Below are 26,295 nucleotides of genomic sequence, written 5' to 3' on the forward strand. Positions count from 1 at the left end.
TCCCACTTTTCATAGAAGGTGCATTTTTACTTTGGAAAGAACTAGATGAGGAAGACAAAGTCCTAGCTTATCCACCATTTCAGCAACCCCTACCAATTCAGTTGTATATTAGTTCATAACATGCAGATTCTTATAATATGGGTGTGCACACACAGGTCCTTGTTGTATATAAAATACTTTCACATGTATTACCTGATTCCCACAATAACTGGGCAATGTTGTGATTACCACTCACATTGTACAAATTGGTAAACTAGTCTTTCATTTCCTTGAATAATTTCCTGAGCCAGGGTCTTCAAAAACACTGTTGAATCTGCTTGGAATGATCTTCCCTCACCTTGTTAATGAACTTTTCTTTCAGACTTCAGGTGAAGTACCACTTCCTCAGAGGATGCTTTCCTTGGCTGTTTTCTCTAGCCCAACAGGTCAAATGTCCTATATTCCCTTTTCTTAGTACCATGTACTTTTTCATGGCACTTACTTAAACAATATCAGTTTATATTTGTGTAATTACTTAATCTGGCTTCCTTGGTGGCTCAGTGGTAAAGAATCCGCCTACCAATGCAGGAGATGCGGGTTCAATCCCTGGGTTGGGAAGATCCCTCAGAGAAGGAAATGGCAACCCACTTCAGTATTCTTGCCTGGGCAATCCCATAAACAGAGGAGCCTGGCGGGCCACAGGCCATAGGGTCACAAAAGAGTTGGACATGACTTAGTGACTGAACAATAATTATCGGATCATTGTCTTATTCTCTCCGTAAGAACTGACTATAAGTACTACAAGGATTAAACTATGGTTGTCTTGTTCAAGGCTGCATCCCCAGTCCCTGGCACAGTTCTGAACACAGGAGACACTTAATAAACGTGAAGACTACATGAGTGAAAGTCTAGATTGTCCTTCCTCAAAGTCATATTGCTAGCACCAAAACAGAAATCAAAGCCAGAGACAGTAGGTCCTAGGCTCTACTCCCCAACACTGCTTCCATGATCTCTTGGTTTGCCAGACTTTTCACTTAGAGGTAAGAGGTCATGTTCTTCTCTAAATTCAGCAACAAGTGAAGGCATTTACAGTATCTGACTACAGGCAGGATCATGTCCCTGGCACAGCCAAAGGAAGGCTGTGACACTGAACAGGTGGAGAAACAGCTTTTGTCTAAGGAGGTCTGGTTTCTGATACTCCTAACTCATTACTCCCTGCCCATCATCCTTTTTAGAGTCATAACTACAGTGAGTTCCCTACATACAAACTTGTATGTATGTAGGGAATGCTTGTTCATAAGCCTGATTTGTTAGTAAGTCCAACAAAGTTAGCCTAGATACGCACCTAACACAAGCAGCTATATACTACTATACTGCAATAGGTTTATAATACGTTCCCATCTTTGAAAGTTCACAACTTGAAGGTTTGTATGCAGGGAACTTACTGTACTTTGTATTCAAAAAGCACCTGTGGAAGCTGACCTGAGACTTCTATTAAGTCATTTCTCCTACCCAGGTTTTCTTTCCTCAACTATAGAGGGTCAGACCAGGTTTCATTCTTTCTAACTATGAAGCTTCCCAAGATTCTGAGAACGCAATAGGGTGGGTGAAAGAAAAAAATGCAACAAACTTAGAGAAGACCTGGGAAAGAGTGCTGGTTCCAGCACTTCATAGGTATGGAACCTTAGGTAGGTCAAAATCTCTGGGCCCCGATTTCACCTGTAGATGACAATACTATTCATCAGGGTTAGCGGGGCGATCCAATGAGCTAAGAGTTGCAGAAGCACTTTATAAACATAGAAGGGCAATCGAAATGACAACCGTCTTGCCACTGGAGGGCACAGAGTAATGGTTAAAAGGTGAGACTTAAATTTGGGCGCCATCACTCAATCCGCCTATAGTGTAGGAGACCTGGGTTCGATCCCTGGCTTAAGAAGATCCTCTGGAGCAGGGAAAGGCTACCCACTCCAGTATTCTGGCCTGAAGAATGGACTGCATAGTCCGTGGGGTCGCAAAGAGTCGGACTAGACTAAGCGCCTTTCACTTTCACTTCCCTCATAGCGATACGACCCTGATTTTATTTCTCCGAGTTTGCGTTTCTCCAGCATACGGGATTAGGAAAAAAAAAAAAAACCTATTCCCACAGGACTGTTCTGAAAATTAAATATTCCTGCCAGTTAGCAGGCCACTAAACAGCTGCTACTATTTAGCAGCCCGGCTGCTATTTAGTAAGCCCGGCTCTCATTCTGAAGGTCCCTAGGTGATGAAATGAGCCCCGCCCCCAACCCGTGAGACTCGCTCGGATCGACAGGTTCCGCCCTGAGCCGTAAAGGTCAAGCCGGATTTTAATGGAACGCATCGGGGACGGTGTTTAGGCCCCCTTAATGTATCCCAGAGGTCCCTGAAGAGAGGTCTCCGGGACCCGGACCCCGCGCCCGCCTCCAGGCTGTGCTGAGGCCACTCACCAACTAGCGCCCAGGTTACTAGGAAAAGACTCGCGCGACCACGGCGGCGGCGGCGGCGGCGGCGGCAGCGGCGCGGGCGTCGTGACGTCACGGGGCGGGGCGGCGGCGCGGGCGTAGTGCGTCACGGGCGGCCTGGCAGCTTGCGGCGTTGAGGTGTATACGCCTTGAGAGGGCCGTCGGGCCGCTGAGTCGGGACCTGATTCGGGGGCATGAACAGAGGGGACGACGCCGAGATCGCGAGGTGAGTCTGGCCGGTTCAAGCCCCTGGCACGTAAGCGCCAGCCACGCGAGGGGTTCCCTGGAGGAGGCTGCCGTAACGAGACTGCTTCTCAGGCCCCGCCCCGGATTGTCCCGCCGCTGGCCCGGAAATAACAAGCCGAGTAATGACCCATCGCATCTGGGAATTTCGGGCGAGGGATCGGGAAACGGGGATTCCAGGCTTGACCCCACCGTTACCGTTAGCTTTTTAGGAACAAGCGCCTTTGCTTCTCTGCTCTTCAGTTTCCCCAGATGACTGTTCGTCGATTCCAGGATAGTTGTAGGTCAGCGTGGTGCGGAGAGGGGGCGGGGGACGAGGGGAGGTAGATGGAAAAGCGTTTTGTGAACTCTTAATATAAGAGGTTGTCGCCATTGCAGACCCAAAGGATTTTGATTGTCGTATGCCATTCTGATCGCTTACCATACTTTACCGTTCCTAGGAAAGTCCTGTGCTGAGCTATCATGCATGTTGTCGTATTTAAGCCTAATAACAACTCTTAAAAGATAGGGATAATCATGCCCCTTGTAGGAAGAAAGAAGAATCTGAGGCTCCGAGTGGGGAAGTGGCTTGCTTCATTCATTCATTGGGTGACTACTGAGCACCAGCCAGGAGACAGGCAGTGTGCTGAGTGCCGGAGATGGAATCCTCAAAATGGGCAAGGCCCTGCCCTCTAGTAGCTTACATTCTAGTGAGGGAAGGGAAAAGTGAAACAGTACATGACACATTTAACTGGTATTATATGGAAAGAAAAAGGTAGCTATCAGAGACGAACAAGATGCCCTGCTCTATGAGGGAAAACTTTTCTAAGGAGGGGGACATTTAAGGGGTGATCATGACTTACTAAAGTCACAGAATAACTGGGTGCAAAAGCCAGGATTTGAGTGCCTATCTTTTGGTCCTATATCCTGCACTCTTCCCACAAAAAATGGTTGCCTGGTGTGATATTAACCCCCGTTGGTATTGTTCCTGTTTTTAGACATGAGAAAATCAAAAGGTTCTATTAGTCAAGTTTCATCTCAGATGTCATCTCCCACAGACGTCTTCCTTTGCCCCTAATTCTAAAGTAGTCCATTCCTCCTTGTCATATCCCTCTGCTTAACTGTGTTTGGAGCACTTAGCACAAATTACATCTTGATTACTTATTTAGCTTTTGTCTTGTCCTGCTCCTCTTCCAAATATAAGCATCTAGAGGGCAGAGACTGCTTGTTCACTGCTCTGTCCCCAGTACAAGGCACTGCCTGGAAAATAGAGGCTCTGTAAAAATATTTTTTGAATGAATGATCTGTAAGAAAGTAAAAGAAAAGGAAAGCAGGGAGAAGACAGAATGTTTCTCCTCTCCAGTTTCCACACCTGGGATTCTATTCATGCCTGTTTTACCTTTCTCCCAGGAAGGAGCAAGAACTGTGGCTTGTTCATTTCTGTGTTTTCATAGCCAAGGGGTTAGCAGTTAGTAGTTACTTGACAGACAGAACAGAACAGATTGAACACGAGAGTGAGAGAGGAAGAAAAGCACCCTCATGTAGGTGTATGTGTGTGCTAGTAAGTCATGTCCAGCTTTTTGCGACCCAGTGGACTGTCATGTCTGACTCTTTTGAGAGCCCATGGACTGTACCCCACCAGGCTCCTCTGTCGATGAAATTCTCCAGGCAAGAATACTGGAGCGGGTTGCCATTCCCTTCTCCAGGAGATCTTCCCAACTCTGGGATCAAACCCTTGGTCTCCCATATTACAGATGGATGGATTCTTTACCATCTGAGCCACCAGGGAACCCCTGTGTGGGTGTAGATAGACACATTTAACAAACAATTACCTGAAGGTTACTATGGGCTTACTGTGTGTTAGCCTGTATAAGCTGTGCTAAGATAAATAAAAGTAATGGCAATGTTTGATATGTCAGCAGTTGTTATTAAGATACAGCACTGATCTCGGAGGCCCTCCTGGTTTTATATGACACATTTTCTGTACCAGGGAATTCTAAAGTCTGGCAGAGCCTTCCATCTTCCCAGTCCTTTTATTTTTTTCTTTCTCTGCCATATTAAGCATTAATTAATGCTTGATCTTACGTCTGTGGTCTCATTTTTGGTCTTCTCAACAACTCTCAAGTTATGAGCAGGGCGAGGTGTACTATGTAGAGATGAGGATACTGAAGCTAAGAGAGAAGTGGCTTCCTATGGAAAAACCAAAAGTTGAAACCCATCTTTCTGAGTTCAAGGTTCTTGCTCTTTCCGTTACTGTCTCCATCATAACCCTCATCCTCCTTTTGTGACTGTGCAATGAGACATTTCAGGAACTAAACCTAGTAATATTTAAGGTAAAATTAATTGAATGCTTCCCTAGGTGCCATGACTTGTTCTTAATGTTTTTGGTGTACCACCTCAGTGAATCGGCCCAGCTCTTGATTATCCCAGTTTTACAGATGAGGAAACTGAGGCACCAAGTGGTTAAGTAACTTGCCCAAGTTTGCAGAACTAGTAAATGGGGGGCTGGAATAACTAAGGAGAAAGTTAGTCTCTTCTTCCCAGTGTCTCCCAAAATATTAAACATTGTAAGAGCTAATTGATTACTTACTGTTGTTCTTCGTACCCATTCTCTTAAGTGTCATTAAGGCTCTCTTTCTGGTGGTTTCCAAGGTTTATTTTGGGTGACAGTTGTTGAACTGGTGTATCATGTAGCAACAGAGACTTTGGCCTCCCGCCCAGTCAGCCTCTGGCTTCAGAAGAGAAAAACTAGTTTCTGCACACAGAACCACACCCCTTTCATCTAAAATGGGAGCTTTTGCTCTCTGGCTGCTGGAGGAGCTGTCCCAAGGGAACTGGTGCTGGGGCCCTGGTTGTGGTATCACTGAGGGCTTTGAAGGGCTGCGCAGGACATGCCCTCCTTGAGTAAATGTTTGTTGAATTGAGTTCGAAGCGTCTTGTTCACAAAGTGTTGCTCCTTTCCTGTCTGAATGTTCACGTTTCCTTTAGTATTTCATAGGGATTGATGGAAGCAGAAACCAAAACTCTTCCCCTGGAGAATGCATCCATCCTTTCAGAGGGCTCCCTACAGGAAGGGCACCGGTTATGGATTGGCAACTTGGACCCCAAAATCACAGAGTAAGTCTGATATCTTAACTCATCACCTACAGAATTGGGATGCTCCTGGTGATGATATTCAGAAGAATTTTCAAGGGCTATTGCATATATTTTGACCCTGTTAGTTTTTTTTTAATTATCTTTAAAGGGAATGTGATGCTGTTTTAGCCTGTTATCTTGTCATTTTTCTAACATTTGGACGCTTCTACTGCAAAGGCACAAACTTGAATACCCTGTAAACCATATATTACTTCTTTTTCCTGCTTGCCTAAAAATGTTCTCTTAGTTTCAACTATTTTGAATCTTTGTACCCACTGACGAGGAAATTATATCCTAGAACCAGCCATGGGCATACTTTTGTTACCTCAAATGAAGGAACAAGCAGAAGTGTCAGTATTTTCACAAAATAGCAGAGAGATACAACTTGACTCTTAATTCGTGTTCAGCAGCCATGGAACCAAGGAAATTCATAAGGGATCTTAGAAATACCCCAGTCCCTTTGGTGTTCATTCATTCATTCATTCATTGAATGATTTGAATGCCCACTGTATGCCAAGTGCCATGCTAGGCATTTTTCAAAGTTTTTAAATCTGAGGAGCCATCTCTTGTTAGGCATTTTTCAAAGTTTTTAAATCTGAGGAGCCATCTCTTGTTAAAGTACAGAACCTATATGTAGAAGAAAAGCTTGAGAGCTACTCTGATTGAAGGGAGGACAAGGTGCTCCCCATGCCTTTTGACAACAGCCACCCTTGCTTGGCGGAGAAGGCAATGGCACCCCACTCCACTACTCTTGCCTGGAAAATCCCATGGATGGAGGAGTCTGGTAGGCTGCAGTCCATGGAGTCACTAAGAGTCAGACATGACTGAGTGACTTCACTTTCACTTTCTTACATTGGAGAAGGAAATGGCAACCTGCTCCAGTGTTCTTGCCTGGAGAATCCCAGGGATGGGGGAGCCTGGTGGGCTGCCGTCTGTGGGGTTGCACAGAGTCGGACACGACTGAAGTAACTTAGCAGCAGCAGCACCCATGCTTGGGCAGTCACTTACAGGGCTCCATGGACGACTCTTGAAAAACCTCTGATCTGTTCCATCTCTTTTTATCAGCAGATGAAACTGAGGTCCAAGAAATGGAAGTGCCTTGCCCATGGTGACAAAACCGATTGAATTGTCTCAACTCCCCACTGTTTCCATTGTAGATACTGTAGTGGAAAGGAGTCTCTAAGCAGAGAGAATTGAGAGATTTTTCCTTAAGTAGGGACTGGTGGTGGTTGATGGCAGGAGATCAAAGGGGAGTGGATTGAGCTGTACAGGGTCAGCACTTAAAGCAGGCATGGGGTATATCCTCAGTGCTGGAAGTAACTTCCTTGGGGATGGTGTTTAAAACATAGGGAGAAGAGACAAGGGAATCTGCTTGTTTGAGTCTGAGGGTCAGAGGAGGTGTATAAAAGGGTTGGGATTATAAGAGAGGAAAGAGATGTAAACTGATACATAAGGATCATGACAGTGTTCGGTTTCTTAAACCTGCTCAAGCTCAAAGTGGCTCAGTGTAGGTGTTGTTGGTCCCTCTAGGAAATGCGGTATTTACGATGTGTTGCCCCTAATTATGGTGCCTTGGTCACCAGGGCCCTTCAGTATAGACTGCAGTTGTTTTGGCTCTCTTTATGGCTTGCGGCCTTGAGGATGAATGTGTGAACCTGCCCAAGCTCTCAGTTAATGAGGAAATTAAACAGAGAAGCCGTTTCCATCATCTAAAACGCAAGCTGTGAGAGGATGCTCCCAAGAGTGGTTTCCATTCCCACCTCTGCTTGTCTAAATGGAAATCTGGAGCGTGGAAACAATGTCCATTGTTTTGGCTGCGATTCCCTGTAATGATACTCTTGTTCTAATTGTATCCTGCTGCTTGTCAGGAAGGTTCAAATGGGCAACTGCCACCTCACTTTATGTCATAAGTGGGAGTATATGAGCGTTTTCTTTAGTTGGAGCATGAACAGGAACACTGCATCAAAAACTCTTCCCCTGATATCTCTGTTCTTTTTATATCCATTACTCAAGATATCAAGGACCAGACAACAAATCCGGGCCTTGCTGGCTCCTCCTGTGGGTTCCTACCTCTGTATCACCAGAGATCATTTCTACTGTCTTTCATCTGTGGATTCCTTATCTTAAAACATTTTCTCAATTAAACAAACTGATCTATTATAATGTCTTCTTAAAGATATAACTGCCAGTCGTAACTTACCAAGTGCTTAGTGTGGCTTCATTTGGTATACTTAATTACAGCAAAGAAACCTAACATTGTAGTAAGGTAGGTCTTATCTTGTAGAAATACATGATCTTCTTACAAGTTTCTGAAGTACATAAACTTCCAGATCCTGTTCCTTTCAAGGTGGGTGATGATGGACCTAGCCTAATTATTAAAGTACAGTTCAGCTCAGTCGTGTCCGACTCTTTGCGACCCCATGAATGGCAGCACGCCAGGCCTCCCTGTCCTTCACCAACTCCCGGAGTTCACTCAGACTCAGGTCCATCGAGTCAGTGATGCCATCTGGCCATCTCATCCTCAGTCATCCCCTTCTCCTCCTCCCCCCAATCCCTCCCAGCATCAGAGTCTTTTCCAATGAGTCAACTCTTCGCATGAGGTGGCCAAAGTACTGGAATTTCAGCTTTAGCATCAGTCCTTCCAAAGAAATCCCAGGGCTGATCTCCTTCAGAATGGACTGGTTGGATTTCCTTGCAGTCCAAGGGACTCTCAAGAGTCTTCTCCAACACCACAGTTCAAAAGCATCAATTCTTCGGCACTCAGCCTTCATAGTCCAACTCTCACATCCATACATGACCACAGGAAAAACCATAGCCTTGACTAGCTGGACCTTAGTCGGCAAAGTAATGTCTCTGCTTTTAAATATATTATCTAGATTGGTCATGACTTTTCTTCCAAGGAGTAAGTGTCTTTTAATTTCATAGCTCCAGTCACCATCTGCAGTGAATTTGGAGCCCAAAAAAATAAAGTCTGACACTGTTTCCACTGTTTCCCCATCTATTTCCCATGAAGTGATGGGACCAGATGCCATGATCTTCGTTTTCTGAATGTTGAGCTTTAAGCCAACTTTTTCACTCTCCTCTTTCACTTTCATCAAGAGGCTTTTTAGTTCCTCTTCACTTTCTGCCATAAGGGTGGTGTCATCTGCATATCTGAGGTTACTGATATTTCTTCCGGCAATCTTGATTCCAGCTTGTGTTTCTTCCAGCCCAGTGTTTCTCATGATGTACTCTGCACAGAAGTTAAATAAGCAGGGTGACAATATACAGCCTTGCCGTACTCCTTTTCCTGTTAAAGTACAATCATTCTCAAACATTGAAGAATGTTGAAACTTGTGTGAGCATGTGGTACCCAGCTTATAGTTCAGTCTCAGAAAATATTATTTGAACCCAAATCTCTAAAAGTTCTGATGTCATGCTATACAATTTTTCAGAGCAGCCTCCAGTTTTTGTAGTTAATTGGACACCACCACAGATCTCTCCTAGTTCGTGCTGTTTCCCTCTTGACAGACCCTTCTTATCTCTCTCTCCTACACAAGTCCCTACTCTGTCCCATCCCTCTTCCTATTATCGTATACACTGATTGAATGTCCCTCCTACACAGATGTTCTCTCACTTCTTGTTAGAAGACAAGTGATGGTATATATTTACCATCATGAGTGGTTGGCAGTTAAAGCAAAGAACCTTTTCTACTCAAGTTATTCAAAGTTTGCTGCTGCTGCTAAGTTGCTTCAGTCATGTCTGACTCTGTGCGACCACGTAGACGGCAGCCCACCAGGCTCTCCCATCCCTTGGATTCTCCAGGCAAGAACACTGAAGTGGGTTGCCATTTCCTTTTCCAATGCATGAAAGTGAAAATAATTCTTTTCATCCTACATGTGTGTGCCCAGTTTTAATCCGAGTCCTGTTCAAATTACAGTAGGATGTCCATCAGCCTGTTCTCAATAGAATGTGCATTGCTGACTGACTGTGAGCACTCTGATACTCTGTTTACACTGTAGCCTCAATACAGACCCCTTTAGGACTATGTTCCATGCCAGCAGTGTCTGTGTAACGATCTGGACTTAAGGGAATGATGACGTACTCTTAGTTTTGGAAATAGCAGGTTGCATGCCTCTGTTCATTCCACTCCATTCTGATTCCTCTCAACTATACTATGTCTGATATTTCTTAACCTGTAAAGTAAGACTGTTCAACTGAATGTCTTCCAGCTCTAATATGTCATTAATGTCTCTTTCTTAAGCTTGTAGAAATCTTGTGATGCAAGTGGAACAGATAAATGTTTCCCTGTTTTGTAAGTAAAGAAAGGTTAAGAGTTGACTCAGTTCACTAAAGTAGTTAATGATAGAACTAATTTCCCACTGCCTAATTTAGTGACCTTTACACAAATAGTTTAACAGTCCGCATAATTGGACAGTTGTAACCAAAAGCATCCTAGTCTAAGTTTTTCAGTGTAAGGACTTCTTTTAAATGTTACGGGGCACAATCTTAACTGTAAAGGAAAAATAACAACTTTAAACATCACTACTAGTGCCTTCAGTAGAGAAGCTGAACAAGTTACTGTCTTTAGACATTATCTGTTTTCCATACCATGGTTTCTTCTGAAAGGGTTAATGCTGCTTTCTTTTTCAAATACCAAATGTACTGTATAGAAAGCCAAATTAATAGCCACTGCATTATGCATGAGAAGTATGAAAGAACAAAGTCAGCTGAAATTGTAAAAGAAAGGACATTCCTGATGGAAGGTGAATCATAACTAAAAGAATACCAGTACTGGGTGAGTAGAACATCAGGAAGACCTTTTTGACTAAGACCTCTTGTTAGTCACTCAAGTCATATCCAGCTCTTTGCAACCCCATAGACTATAGCCTGCCAGGCTCCTCTGACCGTGGAAATCTCCAGGCAAAAATACTGGAGTGGGTAGCCAACCATTCTCTTCTCCAGGGGATCTTCCCAACCCAGGGATTGAACCCGGGTCTCCTGCATTGCAGGCATTTTCTTTACCATCTGAGCCACCAGTGAAAGGGGAATTTTAATACTAAATGATAATGAAAATACTAGTTGGAGAGAGAGAATGCCATCAGATTGAGATAGGATCTGTAAAATTTATTCAAAAAAGTTTGAATTTTACGCATCAATGGAAGAGACTCATGTGGGTGTTTGGCAGGAAACTGACATCGTGAAAGTGATGTTTTAGTAGGAAAATCAGACACCAGTGGTAGGATGAACAGGAGGGGCAAAGACAAAGATGCTGATTAGCTACAGACCTTCCATTAATATCACCCAGATAGAGACTGTGATCTTGGAGACCAATGGGTGGAGTCTGAGAGATGAGGGAAGTAACTAAAGAGGAGCCAAGAAGAGCTGAAGACGATCACATTGTTTCTTGCCTGAGAAATGGAAAAGCATAATGTCCACATTGGCCAGTGGAATAGCTGGAGAGGGCATAGTATGTGGGGAGGAAGAGGTCAGCCTAGGGTATATTAAGTAAACTTAAAAGCAGAGGAGAGGCACCTGGGTGGAAATGTCCTTCTAATGCAGACTTTCAGAGCTAAATGCAAGGGATCATAAATTCGCGAGCGTGTAAGAACCATACTTCCCCCTGAACACAACCCTGATTCTCCCAGCTCTTTCCTTATATTCCCATGCTGCTGCTTATGCTGACCCATGTTTCTTCTTATGGTTTGGTTTGCATGAAACAGCCTTTACTATTTGCTTATTCAAATTGGAAACAAAGTAAGACCATTTAATAACATAGGGCATAGACTATAGAGACCCACCACATAGTAATTTCTATAAGTTCATCAGTTCAGTTCAGTTCAGTCGCTCACATGTCAGGCCTCCCTGTCCATCACCAACTCCCGGAGTTCACTCAGACTCACGTCCATCGAGTCTGTGATGCCATCCAGCCATCTCATCCTCTGTCGTCCCCTTCTCCTCCTGCCCCCAATCCCTCCCAGCATCAGAGTCTTTTCCAATGAGTCAACTCTTCGCATGAGGTGGCCAAAGTACTGGAGTTTCAGCTTCAGCATCATTCCTTCCAAAGAAATCCCAGGGCTGATCTCCTTCAGAATGGACTGGTTGGATCTCCTTGCAGTCCAAGGGACTCTGAAGAGTCTTCTTCAACACCACAGTTCAAAAGCATCAATTCTTTGGCGCTCAGCCTTCTTCACAGTCCAACTCTCACGTGCATACATGACCACAGGAAAAACCATAGCCTTGACTAGCCGGACCTTAGTCAGCAAAGTAATGTCTCTGCTTTTGAATATACTATCTAGGTTGGTCATAACTTTTCTTCCAAGGAGTAAGCGTCTTAATTTCATGGCTGCAATCACCATCTGCAGTGATTTTGGAGCCCAAAAAAATAAAGTCTGACACTGTTTCCACTATAAGTTCATAGTTTTCTCTAAAACAAATTGGGCATTAAAATCAATCTTCAGTGTCATTTCGTTGACTTCCCAGTACCTACAGCATCGCATTAAATTCCCTCACTTAGCACAGGTCTTTCACAACCTGTCCCCCTGCCTGCCTGTCAGCCTCCTCTCTTACTGTGTAAGAGCTCACACCCTCTGCTGATGGATTGGTCTTTTTTGCCATTGTTTCTTCGCACAGGGTATTCACTAACCACCACCTTCTCTGTGCAGTAGGTCCTCTTCATCTGTGTGCTCACATACATACCTCTGTGTGCAAGCTTCATTGTTTGACTACACATCTCTCTCCTCGAACCAGAATGTTGGGCCTTTGAAGACAGAGACCTAGCTGTGTTATCTGGATAGTTAGTCCAAGTACCTAGTACAGTTTTTGACACATTAGAGGTGTCTGTTCTAATCCAGTTCATACAGATGAATTCCCTCCGTGCCGTCAGGCAGGAAGGCCATTTTAAAAACCCATTTCAGACCACACTAATTGCGGTGCAGAAGTATCTGTGGGACTGGTGTACCAGTTCTTCAACTCCTGAGGCTGCAGGGCCCACATTTCATTAAGTGTAGCAGGGCTCTGATGAGCAACGGGCCCTCCTGTGCTCCGATAGCAGATGAAAGTGCTTGCAGATGTGAAAGCAAGAGTCTTCAGGCTTTTTTCACTATCAGAGCTTGCAGCCCCCATCTCCAGGAAGCAAAGTAGTAAACACTTCATTCCTTTTGTTTCGGTGTTCCGACAATTTCAAGAAATTATCAAACAAGAAAAGAAATCCCGGAGAAGTTGAAAGACACAGACCTAAGCAGATGTTCCTGGAATCTTAAGGTCGCTCTTCTCGGGCAGAATGCATTTGTTAGCTTTTCAAAGAATAATCTGTCAGAAGTTTTTTGGTTTTTTTTTTTCCCTGAGTAAATTAAAATTCATTTCCTAGGAAATGCCGATCACCTTACCTTCCTGCTATTAAGCAGAATGGAGCTAATGAAAAGATGGCTAGCCCACAGTGGCCTTAGGTTGTTTTAAAAAAATCAGGTTTGACCCACCATTCATGGCAACTGGTGCTGCGTTAAGGTTTGAATGGGTGTAATAGGTGGAAGATGCAGCTGTGAATGAAAAACCCAGAGAGATTCTTCCAGCCCATCTGTCTATGCATTTGAGAGACTTACTCTTGCCGTAAGCATGTTCAGAAAATCAAATAAAACCAGAAATTTGCACTTTAGGTGTCTCCCTTGCCCCTAAAGAATCACCTCACATATTCTCACTGGCAGCTGAGGTGTCGAGATGGAAATTAAGAATTTGGAAACTAGAGGGTTACGGTTCTTTTCTTTTTCAAAACAGGTCTAAAGACCAGATTAATATCCACAATATGCCTTGGGATCCTTGCATCCTGTCCCAAAATAAGACCTGTATTATGTCTTCCCTGCTCCACTGTGTCAGGCACCTGATCCAGGATAACGGGCTTGCTTATTGGTGTGCATGAGTCTCAAATTTAGTGTAGCTTATGATCCATTTCATATCTTTCTGCCTCCCAAAGGAGATTCATACTCAAGAATAAAATCTTGATGAGTTTCTCCTAGAAAACAATGTGAATATAAATGCGGCTGTAACGACAGCTTTACTGACTCCCTGTGGGGTAGAATTCCCAGTAATAACAGATTTAGCATGTGGGCTGATACCTTTTTAGTATCACAGGGACAGCATTGTTTAGAGAAAGCCTTGACTCCATTTGAATAGCGCGGAGGATGCCAGGAGGAAGGCCAAAGGAAAAGGAAATGGGAGAGCGGTTGGTTTGTCTCACCCTCACATCAGATGACAGGAAGTCGGGATTGAGATTGGCCACAGCAACCTGTTAAGGCCACATCTGTTTGAATAACTTAAAAGCTCTATAGAAACCAAATAAGTTTTAGGGAAAGGAATCCAAGAAGAGGGTGAGGGGCAGAGTGGCAGTCGAGAGCTTGGGGTGTACCTCCTGCCAGGAGTAAATGTCTTTCTTACCCATATATATTCTCTATTCGACCACACATGAATTGTGTTAAAGTAGCAGAGGTTGGGGAGTTACCCACAGTGGGATGATCTATAGGACCAGCCAGATTCCGGGCCTTCCCGGAGCTGGTAGCTCAGCTGGTAAAGAATCTGCCTGCAATGCAGGAGAACCCAGTTCAATTCCTGGGTCGGGAAGATCCCGTAGAGAAGGGATAGGCTACCCACTCCAGTATTCTTGGGCTTTCCTGGTAGCTCAGACAGTAAAGAATCTGCCTGCCGTGTGGGAGACCTGGGTTAGGAAGATCCCCTGGAGGAGGGCATGGCAACCCACTCCAGTATTCTGGCCTGGAGAATCCCTGTGGACAGAGAAAAATGGCGGGCTACAGTCCATGGGGTCACAAAGAATAGGACACAACTGAGCGACTAAGCACAGATATCCCTGCTCACGTGAGACCGGCCTCCATCATGTTGCAGTTCCACACGGTCCTGTCGTTCAGTTGCATCAGGGGTGGAAACTCTTGGCCTCCATCATGTTGTGGTTCTACATGGTCCTTTCATTGAGTCGCGTCAGGGATAGAGACTCTCAAGCACTTACGGAAGTGCCACTTGCTGTGGTTTGGCTTTTGGCAGAGTTTGTCTCAAGTGCAAGTAGGAACTCATGATTTACTGTGAGATCCAACGGGGAAGTCTTCCGGAATTGTTTTCTTGTTTGTGTGAATGTGTAAGTGTTACTTTGTTTATTTTTGAGGTAGGGTTGGCTTTGGGAGTGTGGGTGTGTGTTTCTGATGGAGTTACAGTTATTCACAAATACTGTGTCATTGCCAAGAAATTAAAAATAAATAAATCGACACTATTTTTGAACTTTTCTCCTAAAAAAGAAAAACAAATGGTGCTTGTGGGCCAGACAGCTGTTAGTTAGGTGTGGTGGGTTTTTTGTTTGTTTGTTTGGTATTTTTGTGCTGGACAGATGCAGAGCCATGGCAGTTCTAGTTCCCATTCCAAGTACAGGCAAACAACTCTGGTTGCCAGATAAACTAACGGTGCAGTTTGGAGGAGAGCCGGCAAGGCAGGGGAGAGGGGTGTGAGGTTTTTGTCCCTGGGGTGAATTATCTCCTGCTTTTATCTTGCGCTCCGGCTGAATGGCCAGCCAGACCCCCAGAGCGTCTCAGGGGCTGTTCTTTCTCCACAGATACCACCTCCTCAGGCTGCTACAGAAGTTTGGCACGGTGAAGCAGTTCGACTTCCTCTTCCACAAGTCAGGTGCTCTGGAGGGACAGCCTCGAGGGTACTGTTTCGTCAACTTTGAAACAAAGCAGGTAGCTGAACTTCTCCCCCTTGCCCGGTGCTTAGCCTCTCGTAGTTAATCTTTGCAGCCCTCCTGACTGCTCGAATAGCAGTTCCTTGTGGGCAGGAGCCATGTCTGACTCGCCCTCATATGCTGGGCTCTGAGTCCTAAAGGAGACCCTCAGTCAGCAGCCGAGTTAGCGGCCAGCTTTCAGAGTCTGCCCTTGGCCGGCTGGAAGGCTGAGGCGGCTGACCTACTTTCCTGACCAGATGCTTTGGGGTGCCCGCACTAAGCACATGGATGTCCTCCTCCCTGTTCTCTTTTGTTTGGTTCTTTCGTGGCTGGCCAACAAAGCCGCCTTTTCTTTCAGAGTTTGGCCCCATGGTGCAGAAACCCTCCCTGTCTGTGGTGAGCCACCCACAAACTCTCTTTTATTTTGATTTCTTAAAAATGTATCCTCCTCCTCAATGTCTCTGAATAAATGTGGACAAGTTTGAATATACACAGAGAAAGAGAGCGCCAGCTTCAACCGTGGTGTGTCCACGGATCTACTATTAAAATGTAGTCCTGAGAGTGGACGTGTGTTGATAAAGGACTTGAATTTGAATGTTACTAAATATAGAGACACTGTTTATAGTTCTGTGACTTTATTAGTGATATGTGAGAATGTTGCCTAGTTTCTGTTTTATTAATGATAATTATATTCAGATATTTTTCCTATAAAAGTAATACTTGTTTCTTATAGATGAAATATAGATAAATTTCATATATCAGTCTAAAACCCAGAAATAATCAGTTTTCAACATTCAGTTATAGATTTTTCTAGTCTCTTCTGTCTTCACATTCACACACACATATACATAAAATGGCAAAAACACATGTGCACAATTTAAAAGAACACATACATGTACAACTCTTAACACACAAATAGGATCGTGTATCCTGTTTACCACTGAAAGTAAATTAAAATTTTTTCTGTTATCCGGTACATATCAAGATAACATAACATTCTGTATCATATTGTGGTTTCACTGGTATAGCTATAGATAGATGTAAAAATTTACTGATCTATAATACATTTTATTATTTGGACCTCAGTTTAAAAACTAATCAGCATCGTCTTTGATGACTGCATAATATTTTATTCTGTGAATATGTGATAAGTTACATATCTAACCTCCAAATGTGTAAGCAATGTGGTGAACATCTCTAGCTCTATATGAATATTTACTGTATTCATGGAAATGGAGTGGTTGTCAACAAAGGCCATGAATTTTTTCCTTAATATGACTGCCAAATTGCCTTCAAGAAATTACATGTCAGTATGTTCTGAGACTATCTGAGAATATCATTTGTCCTATCAGTGCTGGGGATTTCTTAAAACTTTCCTCTAATTTTTGCAAATGTGATAGGCAGTACACGATACATTATTGTTCTAATTATTCAAGGCTTTTTTTTTTTTTTGAGGGAACTATGCTCTACATAGTTCATATTTTAAAATACTTAATTCTTTCCTGATGATAGTGTGTGTTGAGGATTTTTACATGACCACTAAAATCATTGGTCATGTTGAAGATAGATGTTGGTTTAAAAACACTAAACTGGAAGTTACAGAGATTATTTCTAGCTCTTTTATTTGTTAACTTTGGGCAAGTCTAATTATTTTGACCTCAGTTTTAATCTAAAAATGGAAATTAAAAATACACACCCTCCTTACCTTTTAGGAAGTTGAGAGAGTAGGTGAGGGTTCATAGGAAAGCATATTTGGCATTTAATAATACTGTTGGATACATGAATTTTGGAACAAGTTAGAAAGATAGGAAATTATTTTTAAAACTATTTATCACCTGCTGGCTTCTTATGACTATTGATGCTACAGAATTAATAGTGTCATATAAATTCTAGCTCACTAAGTGAAACTTCAAAGAAGAATAAAATATCTCCTCTGTCCCTCTAACACTGCGTGCCATAGTGAGGCACAGATGCCAGTGAGTATCCACAGTGGGTACTGAGATATCTGTTGAATATCATACTGGCAAGACCCAGAGGAATAAGAATCACTGGTAAAACCAGACTAGAATGTCTTATGCTGAGGCCTCGGACTCCCCTTGTTCCTCTTCCTGTTCCTTAACAGGCTCTTCACTCCCAGTAAATGTGGGTAACACTTGGCCGAATGCCTCCTGGATACAAATGGAGCAGAGGAGGCTTGGCAGGATGGAAAAGTACAGCCAGGCTTCCTGGGAATGTCCTCGAGTGCCTATTATCCAGCCTCAGGAATTCCTTTCAACCTCGTTGCTCCCGTATCTGATGGGGAACGGGTCAGGGAACTTCTGGCTCTGAAAGCCAGGTGCAGAGATTGGCTCACACAGATACCTTGCTCATAGCCTCTTTGACTCACTTCTGCTTTTTCCGGCCTGGTTTCCTTCACTCCCATATCCTTTGAAGCCCTGTAGCTTCACTGTAGCTCACTTTGGATTCAGAGTGTATCGGCCCTGGTCCAGGCCAAAGTGTCAGAGTCCCCAGGAGGAGTCCACTTTCTTGACGTAGTAGGTGTTACTCTAACTTACAGAACTGTGTAGAAAGATACCACCCAGTAGGAGCAACACCGTTAGCTGACGTTGGTTGAGGGCACACCACGTGGTCCATTCTTTACATGTGCTCTTCTCCTCCTCTGACCACTTCGGAACAAGCAGTATCCATATTTTGTAGGCGAAAAAGCTAATATCCAGAGAGATGAAATGACCTGTTAAATATTATACTGCCAGTAAGTGGCAGAGGCAAGATTTAAATTTTTGTTTGAGTTTACAAAAAGTCTCAGACCCTTTTTATTATTCTGCCTTTTTTTTTTTCCACTTATGAATCCTTTGCCACTTGTTTACCAAAACAGTAAGAAATTCAGCCATCAAAGCTAGTGAGACATTTGAGTCTTCTACTGACGTTAATCCCTTTCCTGAACAGGAAGCAGAACAGGCCATCCAGTGTCTCAACGGCAAGCTGGCCCTGTCTAAGAAGCTGGTGGTGCGCTGGGCACACGCTCAAGTAAAGGTGAGTCTAACAGGCTAGAAAGACTGCATCAGCTTGTCCTAAATGAGTCTTGGAAAAGACAGTTGTCCACGCGCCCATTTGCATCCCAGCCTCTGCACATCTGGAACAACCACACGCTGGTCTCCTTGTATTCACCATGTGTGTTGCCAGATTTTTCTTTTGAGAAACATCTCAGGAGGGATTAAGTTCCTTCGCCGTTTCCCTCCACATACCCACAGATTCTGTTTTCGATTGATTTTTCCATGTGACTGATGTGTCTACTCCTCTATCATTTTTTTTTTTTTTGGTAGGGGTTCTTTAGGGGAAAAAAATGTATTTATTTTTTAAATTAGTTGCTTTAGGCATTATTAGACTCTTCCCAGCCTCTCAGTTCTGTGGCAAGTTTGAATTGTTTATTCTAAATACTTGAGAAATGGGTAGTTTGTAAGAGTGCTTAAAGCACTGGCATTTCCTTACTCGAGAGATTTTGAGTTATTTGTGGGATTTGCAATGCCTGTATTGACTCCAAGGCCCAAGCAGTGGTGAACTGCTGTGTTTATCTCCTAGTTATTCTCTTGGGAAAATGTGCTGGAAAAGCTACAACCATTAAAAAAGAAAAAAGAAGAAAAGAATGGTATTCTGTTTCAGCCAGCACAGGTTAAGTATGCGTTTACACTGGAGCAATCCACAAAGTTGATTCTCTTCTTCCTGCACTGTGGTCTTAACAGACCTGCCTACAAAGGTTGGTGACAACCAGATTTGGAGCCTCAGTCTTTATAAATGACCGTGATGTTTGATCAGAGACTCCACCCAGCAAGCTCCCCAGAAAAGTCCCCAAAATAAAGACATTTGAGTTCAGTGTCGAAGCTCAAAAACAGATCGCAGATAATTTGGATCTTTATGAGTATTTCAGGATTTCAGGTAATCACAGAGCCTTCTCAATCTCCAGGAGCCATCACCATAAAAATAGAAACAACAAGGAGAATTTCTAAATGCTTTTTTATTCAAAAGAAAATCAAGTCTCATTTGCCAGACTGGCTATCATCTTCTCATCCTGCATCTCTCTAAAAAGATCTGCAGGAGAAATAAGTCATGCTTCGTTCTGTCTTTCTTTTGAGAATCTCTGTGCCCTACATGTCTTTTTGACCAGAGACTCCTCATTGCTCTTTAACATTGTATTTACCTTTTAAAAGAAGTACATAATTATCTGGCATCAAATAAACTGTACTTTCCTGGAGAATGTTTTCTGTATCAGTGGCTGAAAGCCATTACTAGTTCTCTTCTCCACATAAACCTGTGAAGAGTTGAATGTTATGGTTGTTACTTTGCAGCAATCAAGCAAACTTTAAAATGCTTGGAATAAAGTGAAATAACTATTGGAGGAAGTGATATGTGTCAGAATCAGAATGTGAGAGGGCATTCCTGCTGTGTAGCTGTACCAAGGTTGAAATTCTTTCTCCACCAAATAAGGAGGATTAATGTGTAGATGGGAAGCCTCATCTAAATTTCTTTTTCTACATTTATAACCTTTATGCTAAAGCTGGACTTCTGCATTAATTCTGAACACAAAGCAGACCTAAGATTGTCTAGAAATAATCTAACAATGGGCTTCCCCGGTGGCTCAGTGGTAAAGAATCTACCTGCCAATGCGGAAGACTCGGATTTGATTCCCTGGGTCGGGAAGACCCCCTGGAGGAGGAAATGGCAATCCTCTCCAGAATTTTTGCCTGGGGACAACCCATGGACAGAGGAGCATGGTAGGCTACAGTCTCCATGTGGTCGCAAAGCGTCAGACATGACTGAGAGACTGAACACACATATTGTCTAAGGATACACTGGTGAGATTAGGGTTTCTGAACACATGCATTACAGTAAAGGGCTGGTTTCTGCCTGGGTGGGGTAATTTGCCTTTTTTCTTACTTTCAGAGATATGATCACAACAAGAATGATAAGATCCTTCCAATTAGTCTTGAGCCGTCCTCAAGCACTGAGCCTGCGCAATCTAACCTAAGGTAAGAAGGTGTCCTGTAGGAAGACAAAAGTATTGCAAGAGCTGGAGCCATTTCTTCATTCTGGCACTAGAAACCCTTCAGACCCTTTAGAGTGGAGTCTACTAACTTTTGCCATGCTGAGAGATGTGTCCAGTTAGTCTCCAGAATATATACATGTCACCTCCCTCCATACCCCCAAGAGTGTGTACCAGCTATTTATACAGTTCATACACACAGAAGAGGCTGGGTATACCTACCACATACCAGCTATTATACTTGGCACTGGGAACACAGAGGTAAATCAGATACAGTCCTTGCTATAAAACAAGCATTTTAATAAGGCCTGATTATCTTCAACGTTTGTCATTATACCCTAATTCCTCCCCAACTATGAGTTCCTTTATACAGAATTTGGGTTTACAGCACTTTAATTTTATCTACCATTTCAGCAAATGTAACAGTTTTGGTTCCAGTATGTACAAATTGTCAGTTACTTCCTTGGAGTTAATTCAAAACAGAAGGAGTTGAGGGTTGAATAAAGAAAGGGGAAGTTTAGGGTGAGCAGAAGTAGAGGGGTTGTCTTTGCACCATAGCCTAGGGAGAAATGTTAATTAACAAGAACAAAAGCTGAGATTTATGGAGCTTACTATGAAGCAGGCTCTGTGCTAAACACTTTACATGCTGTATGTCACTGAAGTATAAAAATTCTGGTGAAAGTACTTTGTATTCATTTTATAAAAGAAGAAACTGAAGTTTAGGGAGGTATCTTGGCCAATATCACGCAGGTCGAAAATAGCAGAGCACAGATTCAAAGCCAGGTTTACTGAGCTTGAGAATTCAGTCTTTCAGTTACTGCTTGCAAGAAGCTCCAGGCTGTCAGCGCAGGACTGCAGTTCTAACACCTCCTCCAAGAAAGGGCAAGACATGTGAAAGAGCACCAGCCTCTCATGCGTCCCAAATCAACACGTCATAGAGTCAGGAAAGTGATACCTGTTTGGACAGAGGGCTAGGGTTAAAAAAAAAACACGAAAACTTTTCTGTATATTATCTGCACCGAACAGAAGATATTTACAAGCATCACATTAAACTGCAAGGAGGGGTGATCCTGAAATGTTCCCAGAAGTAATAAAATTGATAGTTAATTTTATATTTACCAATTTGTCTAATATCATTGATGTTTTCTTAATTTTGTGCTGCTTTATTTTGTACTCCCCCAATTTTTTTTTAATTAATAACTTCAATAAGTTCACTAGGAGCTTATTTCAGCTGTCCTGTTTTCCCCTTAAGATTAAACCTCCTCAGTCACTATGGTTTCATGGAGGTTTTCGTAAATCTAACTCCTCTTGGGAACAGACAACTGCATTGATGCTTGGTGATCTCCATGGTACTGTGAATGTGTCTTTCATTTCTTTCACTCTTTGTTCTTTTTACTAAATGATCTAGCCTGGTGTTTTCCATTTATCTTTTAATCCAGAGAACCTCAGCTTACGTGTTTTGATTAACATCTATACCTAATTAGAGAAGGTTGTTTTCCCTGGGTCTCATACAGAACGGATGGCTGGCTGTTAATTTTCCATTAATGGAAAAGGTGTGGAATGCATCTCAGTGAGACTTCAGAGTTCTTTTTTATGGCAACTAAGTTTTTTAATTTTACGTTGCCCTCATAAAATCTTGAGTATATGCAGATATATGCTTTTTGAGGATTTCTTCAAGGCTATGTATACATTCCCTCCCAAGTTTCTATCCCTGACTGTAGACTGTTGACAGTGTCAAAGTGGAAACTAAAGGAAGCCATAGGCCAAAAGATACTCTGGTTGAGTGTGTTGCATCCTGATCTAGGGATAGTGGTGTCCTTGATCAGAAGGAAATTCCTCACAGCTTCTGCAGTGTCTCCTCACCCCTTCTCTCTAATACATGGCTACTCAGCTCCCAGCCTAATGAAAAGGAAAAAGCAAGGGCTTTGATGATAAACTGGGCTTTGAGTCCTGGCTCCACCGTCTGTTAGCTATGTGAACCTTGGGTGAATCACTACCCTTCTGCATTTGTTTATCTATAAAATGTGGTCCGTGTAGTCAAAGTTATGGTTTTTCCAGTAGTCATATGTGAGAGTTGGACCGTAAAGAAGGATGGGCACCAAAGAGTTGACATTTTTGAGCTGTGATGCTGGAGGAGTCTCTTGAGAGTCCCTTGGACTGCACAGAGATCAAACCAGTCAATCCTAAAGGAAATCAACCCTGAATATTCATTGCAAGGACTGATGCTGAAGCGGAAGCTCTAATACTTTGGCCACCTGATGTGAAGAACTGACTCATTGGAAAAGACCCTAACGCTGGGGAAAATTTGAGGGCAAGAGGAGAAGGGGGCAATAGAAGATGAGATGGTTGGATGGCATCACTGACTCAGTGGACATAAATTTGATCAAACCCAGGGAGATAGCGATGGATAGAGAAGTCTGGTGTGCTGAAGTTCGTGGGGTCTCAGAGAGCTGGACATGACTTGGCTACTGAACAACAACAAAAATGTGGTTGATAACCCTTGAAATATTATTGCAAGGATTAGAAAACAGTATAAGTAAAATGCTGGGCACACTTCCTGGCTCATTGTAAGTACTCTGTAAATGATAGCCTAAACACATTTGTCAGTAAAAAGGGACTTCGTAGAATTTCCGGGATGTTTTTTCCATTATTATTCAGTGATTCAGAAGGTGGTACTGTATAAGAAAGAGTTCATAGTATGGCTCTGGAGTCCAGCTGTATTCAAATCTCAGCTCTTCCACTTTACTAGCTATGGGCACTAACCTTTCTGTGCCTTTTTTTCTTTGTCTACAAAATGAAGAATATAACCTACATGAATTATTTCTTCCATTTTTTATTGTGGTAAATAATATAGCATTTACACATAATATGGCATTTACCATCTTAACCATTTTTAAGTGTACAGTTCAGTGGTATTAAGTACATTCATAAGGTACAACAATCACCACCGTCCATCTCCATAATTCTTTCTCTCTTGTAAAACTGAAGCTCTATACCCATTAAACAATCACTCCCCATTCCCACCTCCCCCAAGTCCCTGGCAACCATCATTCCACTTTCTGTCTCTGATTTTGACTGCTCTCTTAAGTACTTCATGTAAGTAGAATCATACGGTATTTGTCTTTTGTGCCTGGTTTGTTTCATTTAGCATAGAGTCCTCCTGGTTCTTCCATGTTGGAGCATATGTGTATACCACATTTTGCTTACCCATTCTTACTTCAGTAGACACTTGGGTTGCTTCCACAGTTTCTCTGTTGTGAATAATGCTACCATGAGCATGGGAGTACACATCTCTCTCCCTCAGACTCTGCTTTCAATCCCTATACAAATCATCTTTGAGTACCTACTGTCTGCAGGTACTAAGGTGCTGAACAGTGTTGGTGTCTGAGGTTTAAGTGTAACAATATACAAAGTATTCCTAACAGTGTCTTACAGAAAAAGCTTAATAGATGTTTCACCCTTGATCTCTTTCCTAAAATAAGAACAATTATTTTTGTGGGGTTTTTTTTTTTCTCCCAAACAGAACTGTATTCCTTTTGTTGTTCTTATTTATTTATTTATTGGCTGCACCCGGCAGCTTGTGGGAAGTCCTGTTTTCTATGAAATGTTTGTGTTTGAGTGTCTCGTTGCTTCTCTGATATGCCTGAGAGCCACAAAGAAGATGAAATACATAGGTATTCTCTGAATGTACGCAGGCCCACCCTGATGCTCTGCTGTCCTTTTTCCAGTGTCACTGCAAAGATCAAAGCCATCGAAGCAAAGCTGAAAATGATGGCAGAAAATCCTGATGCAGAATATCCAGCGGCGCCTGTTTATTCCTACTTCAAGCCACCAGATAAAAAAAGGACTACTCCTTATTCTCGAACAGCTTGGAAATCTCGAAGATGATGGTTATGAATGACTGCTCTCCACACCTGAGGCCCTCTGCCTTTGTACTTGTAGCTGTGAGCAGTACTACCCGACAGAGCAGCCACATATTAGCGTTTGGTAACATAACATTTTTGGATGTCCTCCTTATGGATGTTTCTTCCCTGAAGTATGTGTGGAATTGAGCATCATCCAGAATAAATAGGATTTTATCCAAAACTGTGACTTGAATGCTGGGATGCTCTAGTTGGCTCGTTTGTTTGGATTTGTAACTCCAGAAACATTATATAGTGTGCCAGAAAGAAAGGGAAACACAAAGAACGTTATCATTCACATCAGGAAACTTAATTTATTAAGAGCTGTCTTTTAAAAAAAAAAAAAATTTTCTGTGCTCAGTTGTCTTTATGACATAAAGAAAAAGTAAGAAAACAAGGAGGGAAGTAAGAAATTTTGAATCATGCTCGAAACTGCTGTTCCAGAATTTTCTGTGGAAATCCCTCCAACTGGACTGAAAAGAAAAAGTTCTTGGCAAAAAGAGCTGGTTCTTTGAGCAAATGTTGTGGTAATCTGTTTAAGAATTATGCTTATTGTTTCAAAATCCCAATTAGGAAAACATGGTGTATATCTTTAAAAAGTGTTTGCGTCGACAAAACTGTAGACCGAAATTTAGCACTTTGTACCACAGCAGAAGTCCTGTTTGAAAATCCAACTTGTATTCTATCGTGATCATTTTTTTAAAAAATCTAAATATTCCTGCCTTCTATAATACCAAATGTCATTATTAGTGTGGGACTTTTAAAGTTTCATTTATCGCATGAGATTGTTTTTAATAGCATGAGAATGTTCTGTTTGGAATTATATCATGATCAATCTAAGTAGAAAAGCTGGTATCTTTGAAAACTTAAACATTGCTATATTGATTCTCTATCAAACTTACACCTTTATTAATAATTGTGTAGGGGTCTGAGTAGAAGAAATTGTCTTGTGTGGGGTGCGATGGGGACACACAGTGGACACGGAAAGTCAGCGGAGCAGACACTGCTCTGGCACCAAGATTGTAATGACCTCATGTTTTATGTGGTTTATAAAGGCTTGAAAGATTGCATGACTTTAAAACAATTCTTCATCTGTAGAACCTACTTCTCAGATATTTTTTACCACTTTGAACATTTTGAATACAACAACAGAGGAAGAAAAACAACCGATCTGGGAGTCTGTTTCCATCAGCAGCGTTGGTTGGTCATTTTGGTGCCAGGTGGACAGACTGTTTCACTGGGCAGCACCATTGCTTCTTTAGCATATAAATCATTTTGTTACTTCAAGGTGCCACTCTTAGCGATTACAGCTGTTTACTGTCATTGTTCCCAGCAAGAGGAGGCTCTCATTGTAGGAGCTTTAAGTCTTCCTATGAGCAGAAATGAATTTAAGACACTTGAACCAAAACTTCAGCATAGTCAAGTGTTTTAATTCACAGAAGTGGTTCAGAGAAATTCCTATCACCTTTCCCAAGGTAAAACTTTCAGATATCTTTCAGTGTTATTCTGCCTGCAAAACTCAAGAGCTCAGTGTTAGATGCAAGTAACTTTCCTTCTGTTTGGGGGATAGTTCAGGGAGGCGGGAGCCTTATCTCCCATTTTTCTGGTGACTTCTCTATAGAATTCACCATTTTACCCTTGAGGTCCTCTAAGAGTTATGGTGGAATAGGACTTAATGCAAAATAAATAGTCTTCTATTTTTAATAGGAACTTAGAAAATACTTAACTTTGGATTATCTAGAGTTGTTTTCTTTAGAAACCAGAGCTATTTATTTGTATTTAAAGCAATGTTTATTATTTGTACCGATTCTTACTCCTTTGTGTGAATAAATGCAAGACAGTGTC

The 26,295-nt window shown here is 42.5% G+C and overlaps 2 protein-coding genes across 5 annotated transcripts in view; one reads left to right on the plus strand and one right to left on the minus strand.

The window, feature by feature from the left end:
- MRRF (mitochondrial ribosome recycling factor) overlaps positions 1 to 2,486 on the minus strand; it is a 56,390-nt gene extending 53,904 nt beyond the window's left edge. For all 3 annotated transcript variants that reach the window (XM_027966472.2, XM_004005664.5, XM_060413802.1), the window contains exon 1: positions 2,445 to 2,486. The gene's annotated coding sequence lies outside the window, so the exon portion shown is untranslated. The remainder of the gene's footprint in view (positions 1 to 2,444) is intronic.
- Positions 2,487 to 2,557: 71 nt separating this feature from the next.
- On the plus strand, positions 2,558 to 26,295 carry RBM18 (RNA binding motif protein 18). Of its 2 annotated transcripts, none has more exons than XM_004005665.4 (6): positions 2,558 to 2,685; positions 5,670 to 5,798; positions 15,403 to 15,529; positions 18,457 to 18,543; positions 20,449 to 20,534; positions 24,277 to 26,295. In XM_004005665.4, the coding sequence occupies exons 2-6, from the start codon at positions 5,686 to 5,688 to the stop codon at positions 24,434 to 24,436; spliced, it is 573 nt and encodes a 190-aa protein (XP_004005714.1). In that variant the 5' UTR covers positions 2,558 to 2,685; positions 5,670 to 5,685; the 3' UTR covers positions 24,437 to 26,295. The 2 variants fall into 2 exon arrangements, with proteins under 2 accessions (XP_004005714.1, XP_042101674.1); XM_042245740.1 differs by lacking the exon at positions 2,558 to 2,685 and adding an exon at positions 2,769 to 2,986.

Source organism: Ovis aries, chromosome 3 (assembly GCF_016772045.2).
Source record: "Ovis aries strain OAR_USU_Benz2616 breed Rambouillet chromosome 3, ARS-UI_Ramb_v3.0, whole genome shotgun sequence".
NCBI classification, from domain to species: Eukaryota; Metazoa; Chordata; class Mammalia; order Artiodactyla; family Bovidae; genus Ovis; species Ovis aries.